Below are 14,330 nucleotides of genomic sequence, written 5' to 3'. Positions count from 1 at the left end.
AAACCGTGAAAATATCTTGAGCTTGTGTTCACCACAGACCTTATTTCAAGCATTAAACCTGAAAAACTTTTTTTTTGTATTTTATTAGAATAAAAAAATAACAGGGATGAATATACGCATGGATGCCTCTCTATCCAGCTATTTTTCTATGCAAGAACATCCCATAGGAAACATGCAGGATGGGTTTCTTAAGACTGAGTAGCCATTCAGACAAATTGTAGTTTTATCTCTAGTTCTTACCTCAGTGCCTCTATCTGGAATAAAGCTTTTGATGTTAACAGTGTGTCCAGGGGCAGGAAAAGCCGCTTCCCTGAGGCTCTGCATAAATGGGTAAATCATCGCCATGGAGATCTTTCTTCGTTGCTCCACCTCATCAAAAATCTAAAAAAAAATAAGCAGACAGATTAAACAATTTTACAAAAACAGTACGCAGTTGAACGGTTTTCAACTGATAATAATAAGAAACAATATATTTTTACATTTATTGAGCACAAAAAACATCATATTAGAATGATTTCTGAAGGATCTTGTGACACTGAAGACTGAAGCAATGATGCTAAAAATTCAGCTTTGCCATCACAGGAATAAATTACATTTTAATATATATTCAAATAGAAAACTATTAAACTGTAATAATATTTCACAACATTACTGGTTTAGTGTATTTATGATCCAATATATATATATAACACCATATATTTCTGAAGTATAAGCAACAACTACTTTACAAACATTCTGAATGTCCATTTCTTTAAGATCACATTAGCTTGTCCTGAACAAACAAACTCATTTCCAGTCATGACAGAGCATTCACCCCCGGAAAAAGTACCTGCACAAAGTTCAACTTAAACAAACAAAACATTCTCCATAAACTGAAACGTTGAGCTCAACACGTCAGACAACCCATTTTCAGACACTGAAGTAATACGTAGTCAGAACAACAAATGGCAAATCTCTCAAATATAGATCAAAACATGAAGTACAAAGACATTTACATTGACTGTGCAGTAAATTATGCTGTTTTACCTTGGAAAAGAGTCCAAAGCAGGCAACATTACTGATGATACAGTAGGCCTCAGGCAGGCGAGCACCCTTCCCATAAGGCTAAACAAGAAAAGACAACAACAAGAGAAGTGAGCACACACTTAAATTGCATATTACATTTCTTGACCTTATTTGTACGTCTTCCCATGCATTACAAAAAAGAGAAACATGGTGCTTTCCCTGTTGCTATGTTGCTGGTTGATGTTGGTGGTTGTTAGCGGCTTGTTATGCAGGTTTAACACTTACAGGGTTATGCAGGATGAACAGGGTTAGGGATTTGTTCCAATCATTAACTGTAAGTATGAGCAAGACTAACGGAAAGTATTATAAATAAGACCAGTTAACATTTACCAGCAGCCTCCTACAGTATCCATTCTTCCTCGACCCATCAACATCTGTAAGCACGAAAGAGAATGTTTCACTGTGAAATAGAGAAAAAGAGAGAAAATGAAAGATGCAGTTTCTGCCTACACAGGGCATGCTGGGAGAAATAATGTGTGTGGTCACAGTACCTGGGATATTCTGTTAGGGGTGCCCAGTTAACACCCTCTGGAAAGCAAAAGAGTGTGAGCGCCTTTAACGTCTTCTCCTCCTCCTCCCTCTGAAATCGCACCATTCCATCCTTCTGTGCTCATTACAAAGTGAAAAACACTCAATTAATATGCATCAGGGACAGAAAACGTCTACATGATCATCTCTTTCATTAATATTGATCGGATTAAAATCAGAATGACAATGAATGAGCTATTTAAACATTATTTTCACACATTTCTGCCCTGAAGTTGTCATTTAATCTAACAAAATTTTTTTTTATTTTTTGTAATGTCTAATGGCAGTGTCTACACTATAAGTTTTCACTATAATAGGTCTTTCTTTTTTTTTTTTAAGAGCTAGCCCTATATTAAATATAATGAAGTGTGTATGTGTGCGCACTGCTCATTTTAACCTGTAGAATCGGTAAAATGTCACAATTATGGTCCGGATGGAACCAAGCCAGGGTCCGGAACAATATCAATGGAAAACCAGTGCGGTGGAATGCAAAATCACATGTGAACGACCCCTAATAACCCAGCTAACACATACAGTATATGTTCTAAGAATAGTTTGCTAACATTCCCATTAGGTTATGAAATGTTATTTCTGAAAACATTTAAAATGCCCCGTTAATGTTTTTCTGGTTATGCGAACGTTAAGGGAATATTCAATTTTATAATTTTGCAAACATGTTATATTTGAACGTTCTGAACATTCAGAAACATTTAAAAAAACATTAGACAACATTATTAATGACCACATAACTTTGAAGGAACGTTCTATTAATGTTACTGGAAGAATGTTTGATCACAACTTTGCGAAAACCTTGCCAGAACGTTAACCAAAGTTCTGGGAACATTCACTGTTAGCTGGGAATGTGGATCGTGATCTGTTGTAACATTCCTCCTTTGTATGTCACTTTTGATTTAAATCTTTAATAAAACAATAAATGCAATACAGTACATCGAATTGTTATTGAATGGAAATAGTTGCTACTACATTGCTGTGAAAGTACTGAAGAGTTAGAAAGCTCAGAAAAGGATTGCACTGATAGGCTAACTAATCACGCTTGCTTATTCACATTCTTAGCCAGAGGGGTTAGTATTCACAGCTGAAGTGTAAATTGTTCTTTCAGGCATTATATGCATGTGTCTGCATGCAGAGCACTCGGTTTGTCTGTGTCACCTTAGGGAACTGATAGATGATCTGTGGCTCATATACCCCATCTGTGGTCTTCTTAGGCCGAACCACCACCAGATATTCAAAGAAGAATTGCCCGCTAGCGTAGCGCTGCTCCTTTGCCTTTTCTTCCACGGCAGAGAGCTCTGTGGTAGCAGGTAGATCTGGTTCCTTACTAGTTCCTGCAAAAACAAGCCTATGTTAGCTTTGTGATGTATTTACTGAGGCTGTTTTCATGTCAACGCAGAGAAAATATAACAAAAACCAACTGTTTATAAGTGTCCGATTTCTGAACTATCTAAAAAATGCGGCTCATCAGAAACAGCACTTGAAACGCTGAACCAAACAAATTAAGAGATGAGAAAGAAGGAGCTCTTCTGTGAATTTCCTCAACATTTCCTTTTGAGCCTGCTTTTTGGCAGCCTCCCCCAACAGAGAGCAAACAAAGCTGACAGGAATACCTTAGGAGTCCACTAAGTCAGAAAGTCTTGTTCCAGCTTGCCTCACCATACAAACCCCCAATGTGCCTATATACAACAGAACAATAACTGCTGCTCGTAACTGAAAAGACAAGAAGTGCACTAAGGAACAGATGCAAACTGTGTGCTCTGACTGACTTTGTGAACTTCCTCGTGACTTCATAAATGAATTTCAAACGAACAACATTGCAAGCAAATCAAGTCAAAACCAGTTCGAAAGACTTTAATTCTTTTAGGCATTTTGCCCTACTTAAACTACGAGACTGGAGAATGAGTCATGGTGAAATGTTTTGACAAGGTTAAGTACTTTTATATGCAATATAAAGCCAATGACCACAGCTAAAGATAACAACGTTTGTTGTGCATTCATTAAAACTGCTTTTTGGCACTTAAAACATACATAGAGTAAGATTCAACAAAATGTATAAAAAATAAAAGAGTAAGATTCAACTAAATTTCTAAAAATAAAAGGAGCTGAAGTAGCAAGATATGTGTTTGTAAAGATTATTAAGCAATACTTAAATAACATTTCCTCACTGTCTTTGTTGACTTTCCCACGGAAAGACGTAAATAAGGTACTGAGCCTCTTCATGGCTCCCATGTCTTGTTGATCTTCACCTGCAAGAAAGACACCTGAGAAAGGACAGTACAAAACACAACAATTAATCAATTGCAAACACACAAAATTGTTTACCAGGAAAGCTCAGATATGTTCCCAGAAATGCACTGACAACTAACCACATTTGCTTGTTCACTTTCTTAGCCAAATATGTTAGTTTTCACAGTTGCAGTGTAAATTGTAATTTCAACAAATGTAATTTATTCTTTCCCACGTTACTCTTTTTAGAAGTTCTTCACCAGATATCAGGTCTTGCTAAACCTGCTTTGTTGTAACTTAAGAAGCTTTCCATATGCCAGTTAATTAACAGTAAAACAATATCCCTGATACAATATTGTGACCGCAATAATGTATTCAACCAGTCATACCAACACCAGATAAACCTAACTGACAAAAATATCACGTTTGCTTCTAACACAACATTGTACAGCCATAGATAGATAGATAGATTAAAGCAAGAGAAAAATAGGATAAAATAGGCTATAGAAAAAGGTGGCAACCTTCTATCGGTCCATTATGTGGATTAAAGGAACATAATTTAAACAATTCTTAAAATTTTCATTATACAGAATCACTAAAGATTTAACTTACTCCGGTGTTTACGCAAGTTTGCCTTCGTTCCTCTTCTTTTGACACTAATTCCGTTCATTTCGAATCTTTCAGTCTTTCCCACGGACGCAGCAAGAACACTACTGAGTGAGTGAGCGGCACGCAGGAGCCTGCTGTATGCTTGCTGCTCATTCGTGAATTGCGGAATCAATTGTTCTTTTTTTAAAACGGATGTTCATTCGAACCTATTCGCAAAGCGTTCGTGAATCACTCGACTGTAAGAGAGAAGTACAAACAAGCCTAACTTTACGTAATCGAAAGCATAGTGATACGTGGCTTAATTTAAACAAATACCAGAAGAAGGAAAAAAAGAATACCGCGCGGGGATGTATGTGTAAAAGCTACAGAACACTTAAACTAAAGTGTGAATCATTTTAACTGATTTATTGAACTGAACTGTTCGAACGAACCGATTCAGTGAACTGAAGTCAAGGGCAGATCGGAATCACTGACGATTCAAGAGTTCTGAACTTTAGTGGGAGTTGCTTCTTTTCTCTGCTCTTAATAGGTTCAATATACAGTTCTTTAAAGTGTATAAATGTGCAGTGTTTTTTCTCAGACGTTGCCTATGAAATTGTGGCTTATAAACATATAACTACTGACTATACATTCAACATTATTTTATTATTTTCTTTGTCTTTATGAAATAGGCCTATCAATATATTTTATGTGGAGTATTATTTTAACATTTAACTGCAGGTATACTTTTGGGCAACATTAGTGTGAACAAGCGGTGAACAAGCGGAATAATGACAGCGGTCATCATTCAAATGACATTTGCTGCCTTCTTGCCCATGTGTTTCTTGTAAAACAGATTTTCCTTTCAGTGAGTCTTTTACCTGGTTAAATAAAGGTTGCAAAGTAAGTTAAAAATAGGCTACTTGGTTGTCTTATCTGATGGCTTAATTTAGATTGATACTTTGGTATAGTAATCCACAAAAAAACATTCTAGAGGCATGTTTTTCCATCCCCCTCAGAAGTTATAGACTAATTTTGTGTAGCCTATAGACCACAAGTGCTTATAAGAGCCTTAATGAACATCAGTTCTGAAAAGAGGTTTATTGCACATATCAAAAGCAGACAGATCCCTTTTCTACCCCAAACTGACAAGATGAAACAAATGCATTGGCACGAAAGTCAAACAACTTCAAAAGGTGAAAGTTTTACCTTTGTTGGTCTCAAGTCCTCCATCTGAGAAACTTCGTCTCTTATCTATTTCGACACCATCTTCTCCTTCAGACCTTTCTGTAGGCCAAGACAGACCGCTGAACTTTGTGCAAGTGTAAGTGTTAATTCATCTGAACGCTTTTCTTTTAGCCTTGCAGTCTATTTACAAAGCAAAGACCATTTGGCTAGGTAAAGAAAGGTGTGTAAACTGAGCGACTCACGTTCACGTCGATCGCCTCTGAAAGAAGAAAATAATCTCCTCCTGAAAGGATTTTCTCCTTCATCCAGTGGCAGTCTAGCTATATAGTCAAAGGACAAATGAAAAGATCAGGAATCTTTTCTTGACCTTGTAACGCGAGAATATTTGGAGCACCTTATACTGCTCATATGATCCATGTTAATAAAAAAATTAAGAATATTATGATTTATTAAAATTGATTTAAATTCATAAACTCTACTTACACCTAGAACGCACAGAGGAGAACATCCATCTCTTGGATGATGTCATTGTGTTACCTACAAAACAAAACAAAACAAAACATGTATGCACTTGGTCATCAAGTTCTTTCCTCATAACAGGGCAATAGCTATTTATTATCTCATTTAATATAAAGCAAGAAAATTTGTTGCAATTTGGCTAAAAATATTTCATAGAGAACCGTGCCTTATGTTAAAGTCGTCGTTCCTTAAATGTGAGACACTTCCATTGTATTTTCCCAAGGACTAAGGTCATAGTCCTCATGGTCCTTCAGTAAATATTAACTTGGCAACTCTTCATCAGTAAGAAGTCAAACCACACCCTTAAAAGCAGGTGTTCAGAGATCACAGATATGATTACCCTCATACCTGCTCCATCGCAACGACAAAAGATATTCCATATTCCTATTTTATGAAAAGCTCACCACAAATATATCATGAACACGTGCCAGTTGTAGAGGAGAACGCTTAAGAAAAGTTGCATGTGTGTCTATGTTGAATTTGTTTGTCTCCTAAGTGGAAAACTCTGCTATTTTCCATATAGCTGCAGTAAAACCACGTACAGGAGCATAGAATTGCCATGTGGCTACAATGTGATTCACAAATGCATTAACCATGGAAATGATTTCCTCACAACAGGATTCAGTAACTCTGTTCTCTGCACTTTTATCGCGCTCCTTGAATGAAACATTGGTGTGGAAAGATTTTAAGCCATGATCACACACCTCATACTCACATTCCCATGCTGGCTCCCTGTTACAACAACTGGATCAAATTTGCATCACAGTTGTAAAACCCCCTCACCTTTGTTAGGGCATGATTGAATTTACACATAGCCATCTAAATGCAGCCACAGATGACATCATTTGATCTTCACACAAAGTCAAATTTGCATCTAGCTGATTCTGCCTCACAAAATGTAATGCTTAAGTCTTTACATCTAGATTGAATTATAACTGTGAATTGCATCCAGTAATTGTTTGTTTTGTTTTTCTTTTGGATTTACTTAAAGGGATAGTTCACCCAAAAATGAAAATTCTGGGTTTGCAAGTTTCGATCCCATAGAAGCCTATGGAGGAGTGATCCAGCTCTCAGATTTCATCAAAAATATCTTAATTTGTGTTCCGAAGATGAACGAAAGTCTTACGGGGTTGGAACAACATGAGGGTGAGTAATTACTGACAGATGTTTCATTTTTGGATGAACTAACCCTTTAATCACTAAAGTAATTTTACATTTTAAAATGTATGTCAGTATTTCTCATTTTTACCCAAGTACAAATATTTGTATTCTCATTCATGCTTTTGAAACATTTCTGAAACTTATTTGGTTTCTGCTTATTTGTATTTTGTCGATTTGACTTGCAACAATGTTTTTGGACATTAATTCAATTGAATCTCTCTGTTAGGTTACACTGAATATTTTGCTGATACTCTTCATGAAAAAGGGTTTAAACCAGCAATTTGTTGTTTTGTTATAATGCAATTTATTTCAATGTTTTCAGAAAACAATGTAAGAGCGTGCAAGATCTTCTTTTATTCTCGCCGTGACCATATTTTTAAGTACATCAATTTAAGGGATTTTTGCCAGAGACTAATTTTAATCTGAACATATCAAACCTCTGACCAATGACAAATGTCATATGTATGTTTTTGCTGTGCTATATCCTCTTTTAAATCACAGGATCCCTGCTACCTAAGTTCATATCCAGTCCTATCTCAAAAAGAGACAGCTCCCAGATTGCTCTCCCACTGTCCCACTCGTTTGCTCCCAGATTCAGTGCCTGTTCATGTGGAGGTGTGAAGTATTGATTTGCATATCTATGAACGGTGCAACACATTTGATTGAGCCTCCTCTTGCAGGGCTAAAAGGAGAACAAAGACTGAAGACTGACCAACTGCTATTGCAACAAGCCATTGACATTTACACACAACAGAAAGCATGTGTTTATGGACTGTGCCACTTTTGGACTCCATGTGTGTGGCCAACGGTGCCAAGGGGGGAATTTGCAGAGATATTTCAAGATATTTGAAATGAACAAAGACATTTGCTTTACTGTTTTCCACCCCCTCTTTCCACAATGACCGTTTGGAGTTCCTAAAGGCACAGAGCAGAGGGGGCGATAGTGATAAAGGCCTGTAGGCCAAGATATGTGTACATCGGGGGTCGATGAATTGTCACACCTTTAGTACAATGGGGGAACCCTTCTTGGCTTTGGGTCTTTCTCTCCCCTCTTCTCTCTCTCTCTCTCTCTGGTAACATTTTACATATATGCTGGGTATAATTCATGGTATAAGTTATTATCATCTCACACATCTATTTTGTAACTATTTTAAGTGTAACCATGATCATATAATGTCATTAAACCCTTTCAATTACAAATAATGTGCTAACTAGTTTTGATTTGCAATTGACTTTAAAGTGCTACAATATCTTCACTTTATATAGCAAAGCTCTCCCACATATTTAACTATTGTAACTGCGCTTTTTTCCGTCATTGGTACAAGTAGCAGTGGGCGGTAAACATGTTTTTGCCTACATACTGGAACACTTTCACTCTTCTAGACCACGTTACCACAGGAAGTATCAGACTTATGATGGGCGGTGGCTTTATGTTAAAGCGCTTTCTACATGCATGCTGTGAAGCCACTTGCACTTGTTAAAACAATCTGCATAAGAGTAGTTTTATATAAATTGTTTGTCCAATGTAATGTAACAGAAAAAATCTGTAAAAACCTACATTGGGGGAAATACATCAGTAAAAACCTGTTAAATTGTTAATTGTCAGTGAAAATAATTTTACATTTAATCAGGCAGTAAATGTAAGTTTACTGAAATACTCTAAAAAATAATTACTTCAATCAGGGGTGGCCAGTAACAAAGTACATTTACTTGAGTACTGTAGGTAGCCTACTCTTTTTGAGATCTGTAACCGACTTTACTTGAGTATTATTTTTTCTGGAAACTTTTTACTTTAACTTCACTACATTTGAAAGACAAATATCGTACTTTTTACTCCACTACAATTCTGTCAAGGTCCTTGAGTAGAAAGTAGTAACGTCAGTCAGGGCCTGTCAACCCCATTTTCATTTTCAACATTGGGTTTGGTCTTTAAATGCAAATTTTGTCATTGTTTTGGAGCACACTAGCTTATAGATAACAGTAAGGCTGACATATTCATACTAAAAGCCAAAACACTTTTCATTGAGATTTTAAATAGGGGACTATTTGGGTGAACAGCCATTTGGGTGTACAAAACCATTGTGGTAGTAAACCACTACTGGAACTGTGTTCTAGAAACACATTTTAAATTGATATGAGGGTATAGGGTCACATTTTGGACACAACCAATATCTGATTAACGTGAATGTTATTACTAATCTTCTCGAATAGATGTCGTCCATTTATTTATTTATTTTACCTCGTAGGATGTTACAACAGGCTCCCTTGTCAAATGATCAAAAGGGACAGTAAAGACATAAAGTAATGTTATAAAATATTTATATTTCAAACTAATGCTGTTTATTTGAACTTTCATTAAAGAATCCTGAAAAAAGAAAATATATCACATTTCACCATAGCATATTCGAATGACTTCTGAAGGATCATGTGACACTGAATACTGGAAAAATTATGACAGGAATAAATTACATTTTAAAATATATAAAAGCAAAATGATATTTCACAATATTACAGTTTTTACTGTATTTTTGTTCAAATAAATCTAAACTTTTGAACAGTGATGTATAATTTATCATCATCAATATTGTTAATATTGATTTTAAAAATGTATAAAAATATACAGTCACAAAACTGCCTGAAACATTGTCACTGCAATAATATAATATTAATATTAATTGACTAATTCATAAATAGTATACAGTTCTGTCCTGGTAAAGCTCGTGTTTATTCCCAAAAAGAATCCCCATCCTCTCCCATACATTTATTGCCATGTTTTCGTGTAAGACGTGGTCGTTAGTAAACTCCGGGTCTTTTTATAGCTTACTGTATTCCCCACAGGATGACCTCAGGTCAGCAGTAGGTCTTCCTGTTGCCCCAATGACTCCGTCTCAGCAGTTATGTGGGAATATTTTGAGGATGCACTTCATGACTTTTATATGTGGCGGTTGTTCAAACCTAGTGTAGATTTGGACTTTAGATTTATCTTATTTCAGATTCAGACAGTGGCATCGCTGTTGTTGGGTGCCATATTTTCAGTGTAGGCCTAGTTCAGAAATGTTCCTCTATTCACCTTTTTGTCCAAGATCTCCTATTATAATAAAACTTTGTCAAATCTCTTTTTAGGCCTAATAATGATGCTTGGACAAATCTCTTCACACCACACAGCTGTTTTTATCCTACAGCTCTTAGCTAACAGGGAACGCTTTCAGAACTTTGGCAAGGATATCTCAAAATTATGAACAAACATTCTTCCAATAACGTTTTGTTTTAACTTTGTTAAAAGTTATCTGGTCTTTAATAACTTTCTCAAAACGTTAGCACAAAAACGCTACTCATATGTTCATGGAACGTTTTTCTGAAACATTTAAAAGTTGTAAACGTTACTTGTTACAGATGGTTTCAGAGAACAATCAGAAATAAAGTTTTTATAAATTAATAGCAAAACATTCTTAAGATATTTTTGTTAGCTGGTCAACATTTATCAAAAACCACTTCTATACCTTTTGTCCAGTTGTTTGTCTCTTTAGCAACATAAAAATCCGATTGCAACGCAATAATAAGATCTGACCTCAGATCAGGCTGACCCAACATTCAAATCATCTTGCGAAAGGTAATGTTTACTCAAGAATACTGTAGCTCTGAGGAATGCAATTCTCGTTTAAAGAAGACTTAGCAAACAGATGTTCCTGCATGTCTCATACACCTAAAACACACTCTGACCCTCTGACTTACTGGAATAACATGTTCATTTAGAAGCACCTTGGAGGTGGCAATGCTTTTCAGGATTAGTTTGAACTTTTAGAAGTTAAAGGGATTGTTCACCCAAGGTAATTATTGCTTAAGTAGCCTATTCGTGTGAGATTAGAAGTAAAACAGGGCACAAGCATTAGACTGCTTTTATGGTTATGTTTTGGACAGTTGGATTTGTGATCACTACACCAATTGTTTTACACACACAAAATCATAATAATAACTATTATTATAAATTATAGGCTATACATTCATTTATGAAATTCATCTGTGCAAAATCTGATTTTCCATCTGCCTGTCTGCATTCTCAAGTTCAGCCACAGACAGCCAGTCTTTGATAGAGAAATCGCCCACAGGAGGCGGGTTTATGTAGTAGTTTAGTCAATGCTGTGAACCATGTTCACGATATGACATAAAATTTAACCAATCAGCGTCCTTAAATCTAACGAACCACTGCTCGGCTCTCCAGGCCGGACTCGTCTACTCTTTTGGGGTTCGATAAAACAAATCAGTGTCACTTGTAAAGTTTTGATGGATGGCAATTGTAATCAAGGTAAAGAATGATTAAAGTGACGTACAGGAGTCTTAAATTAGGCACACGCGAGTCCGTTACTATTAATGCGTAACAAATCGTGTATGTGCCCTCTGCGTGGTGATAGCTAACGTTAATTGCACGAGCACATTTCAGTATGGTCGTATCTCTGGTGAGTGTTTTATAATGGATATTAGCTGAAGAAGCGTATTTTTTATAGGAGCTTGTGAGGGTAAGTGGTGTTTATGTACATATCAAACACTGAAGTACAGACACGAACTCTCACTCGGACAGAGGAACTGTTCACTGATGACAGTTTCGAAACATTCATAATGTTTTTAATTTGTGTTTTGGTGTGTTTAATAATTCTGAACGGATCCGTATACTATCTATTTGCAGTCTGGTCAAGGCTGGTATAGTGGTCTGATGGCATCTCTATGTGGTCTGGTTTGGTATCGCAGCCACTTGTAGCTCTAAACAAATGTAACATTTATTTTTCCCTCACAGTATCTTCTGTTGCACTGTATACAAAAAAAAGTGAATTATTAAAATTAAAACGTATTTTTTTATTTATATTGGAAAAAAAGCTTGCAGAAAAAGTTTTGTGAGGATCATCCTCAAACTTAATCCTGATTTCTTAACATGCGCAGAACACCATGCTGGACGAAGGCGAGTTGCTAGAATACCAGTGCAATATCTAGGCCGGTTTACAAAACAGACTGGTACGATTTAGGTCCGACTAAATAATTGACTGATATCGAGCTTTTAAAGTGCATGTAAATGCACATTCATATTTTACTCAGCACAGAACTATAACCAATGACACAAACTGAATTGGAATTTGAGAAGTGCTTTAGATTGACTGTGGACTGGAGTGCAGCGGTACATGTCAGTCAGCAGACAAGCATCGACACGTGTGCGGTACACACCCTTACCTTCAAGCAGGCTATTATTTAATCATACTTTCTCCTTTCTGTACAGGAGGGCTGTTGTTCAGCACGGCAATGACAAAGCAGGTACAATTTGGCACTGTGTGTAAAAATCCTGCTTGTAACATGACATAATTCTTACATTACACCCCAGTCTCGTTTTCTTTTGGCACAAGTCATAAAACAATAACCTCTATTACCTTTCAGGTCTAGAAGAGGGACTGACTATCATTCTTTAGACCAATTCCCTAAACAATAAAAACACAGAACCAATGTTGCCCCAACCTCTAGAGGGCAATATAAGTACTATATGAAAGTCACTTTATGTTTATTTCTTCTTTTCCATAGGTTTGAATACTGTAAAGTAACAACCAACCCTTCATATATGGATATGCTAGCAATAATATTGTTGAAACATGTTAATGGGATCATGCAACATAATGTAAATTATTCAGTGAGCTTCCAGTACATCAACGCTAAAATGTGTTCTTAAAGGGATAGTTCACCCAAAAATAAAAATCTGTCATTACTCACACTAAAGTTGTCCTAAACCTGCATAAAGTTCTTTTTTTTTCTTCTGTTGAACATAAAGAACGATATTATGAAGAATGTGGGTAAACAAACGGTTTCTGATCCCCATTGACTACCGGGGGAAAAACGGTAAAATACTATAGATATTAATGGGGACCAGAAACTGTCTTCATAATATCTTCTTTTGTGTTCAGCACAAGAAAGAAATTCATACAGATTTAGAACAATTTGAGGGTGAATAAATAATTACAGAATTTTCATTTTTGGGTGAACTATCCCTTTAAGAGGAAGTTGTTGCATTTGAGCTGTTCTCACCATAGAAAGTTCAAAAAAGCTTGTGGTATAAGTAAAACTCAGTTTTAAAGCTATATATATATATATATATATATATACATATATACATATTGTTATGTTTTAATAAATCCGTTGCATCAGACACTCTGGTTGTTTGACTTTACTAGTTCTTCCTGTCACTCAGGAAACTCAAGTCTTTCAACAGACTGTTTCTCCATAATGCAACATAGGCAAATATTTAATTTTGCATTTGAAATTTTCATAAATTGCCTTTAATCTGAGTTTTTGTGCAGATAAAAACTTGTTCAGACTGCTAAGAGCACACACACACACACACACACACACACACACACACACACACACACACACACACACATATATATATATATATATATATATATATATATGTAAGTAATCAACATGTCAAATGTTGACTACTTACTGCCTCTACGGTTACTATGCATTTCCTTAATGTTTCCTGTTTGTTAATTTCAAACACATCTTGCTAACTTCAAATAGCTTTCATGTTGTGAACTGACGTCTTTAACAGGTGTTTCTACGAAATGAAAGCAAGCATTATGGGAGATCAAATGATATTACGCTCATGTGGCTTGTAGGACAGAAACACGATGTGTTCAAGGTGACTTACCTTGCAAACTCGCTCCTGTGTCTCCGATTTGTAGCTTGAGAAGGTTGAAAATCCTCGGTTTGATTTGATTAAATATTTACCACATCACCTCAGTGTGTTAGCAAACAGGTCCACAGAAAAATACGTTTCATGCTCTTCTAACCTGCTGAACCAGTTTCTTCTATTTCTATTTTTTTTTTCCCTCTATTTACTTTCTCTAGACCCACCTGGCACTAGTCATCTCAATACCAGTCTTTGTCCTCTCTCAGTCACTATACAACTGCATTGCATGTGTGTTTGCTTTAGTATGAGTCTTGAATCACTTTGCCGCTTCTGCTTTCATTTAGAGGAAGTGTTCTTGCAAGAGAAGAACCGA

At 36.1% G+C, this 14,330-nt stretch overlaps 1 protein-coding gene across 3 annotated transcripts in view; it reads right to left on the bottom strand.

Moving 5' to 3' along the window:
- dennd2da (DENN/MADD domain containing 2Da) overlaps positions 1–14,314 on the bottom strand; it is a 23,553-nt gene extending 9,239 nt beyond the window's left edge. For 2 of the 3 annotated variants that reach the window (XR_014625370.1, XM_084388570.1), the window contains exons 1-10: positions 13,976–14,314; positions 6,094–6,147; positions 5,853–5,930; positions 5,632–5,709; positions 3,774–3,869; positions 2,764–2,939; positions 1,557–1,669; positions 1,396–1,465; positions 1,027–1,104; positions 241–381 (exon numbers count right to left, since the gene is read on the bottom strand). Coding sequence is in view for 2 of the 3 variants with exons in the window: in XM_084388570.1 (XP_084244696.1) it covers positions 241–381; positions 1,027–1,104; positions 1,396–1,465; positions 1,557–1,669; positions 2,764–2,939; positions 3,774–3,869; positions 5,632–5,709; positions 5,853–5,930; positions 6,094–6,139 (876 nt within the window). In the remaining variant the exon portion in view is untranslated. Of the gene's footprint in view, positions 1–240; positions 382–1,026; positions 1,105–1,395; positions 1,466–1,556; positions 1,670–2,763; positions 2,940–3,773; positions 3,870–4,446; positions 4,831–5,631; positions 5,710–5,852; positions 5,931–6,093; positions 6,148–13,975 lie in introns of those variants that run through there. The other variant, XM_084388571.1, reaches the window with a different exon arrangement.
- Between the last annotated feature and the right edge of the window lie 16 nt (positions 14,315–14,330).

Source organism: Rutilus rutilus (assembly GCF_951802725.1).
Source record: "Rutilus rutilus genome assembly, chromosome: 19".
NCBI classification, from domain to species: domain Eukaryota; kingdom Metazoa; phylum Chordata; class Actinopteri; order Cypriniformes; family Leuciscidae; genus Rutilus; species Rutilus rutilus.
Note: the sequence above shows the minus strand (reverse complement) of the source record. Positions and strands in the feature narration are given on the sequence as shown.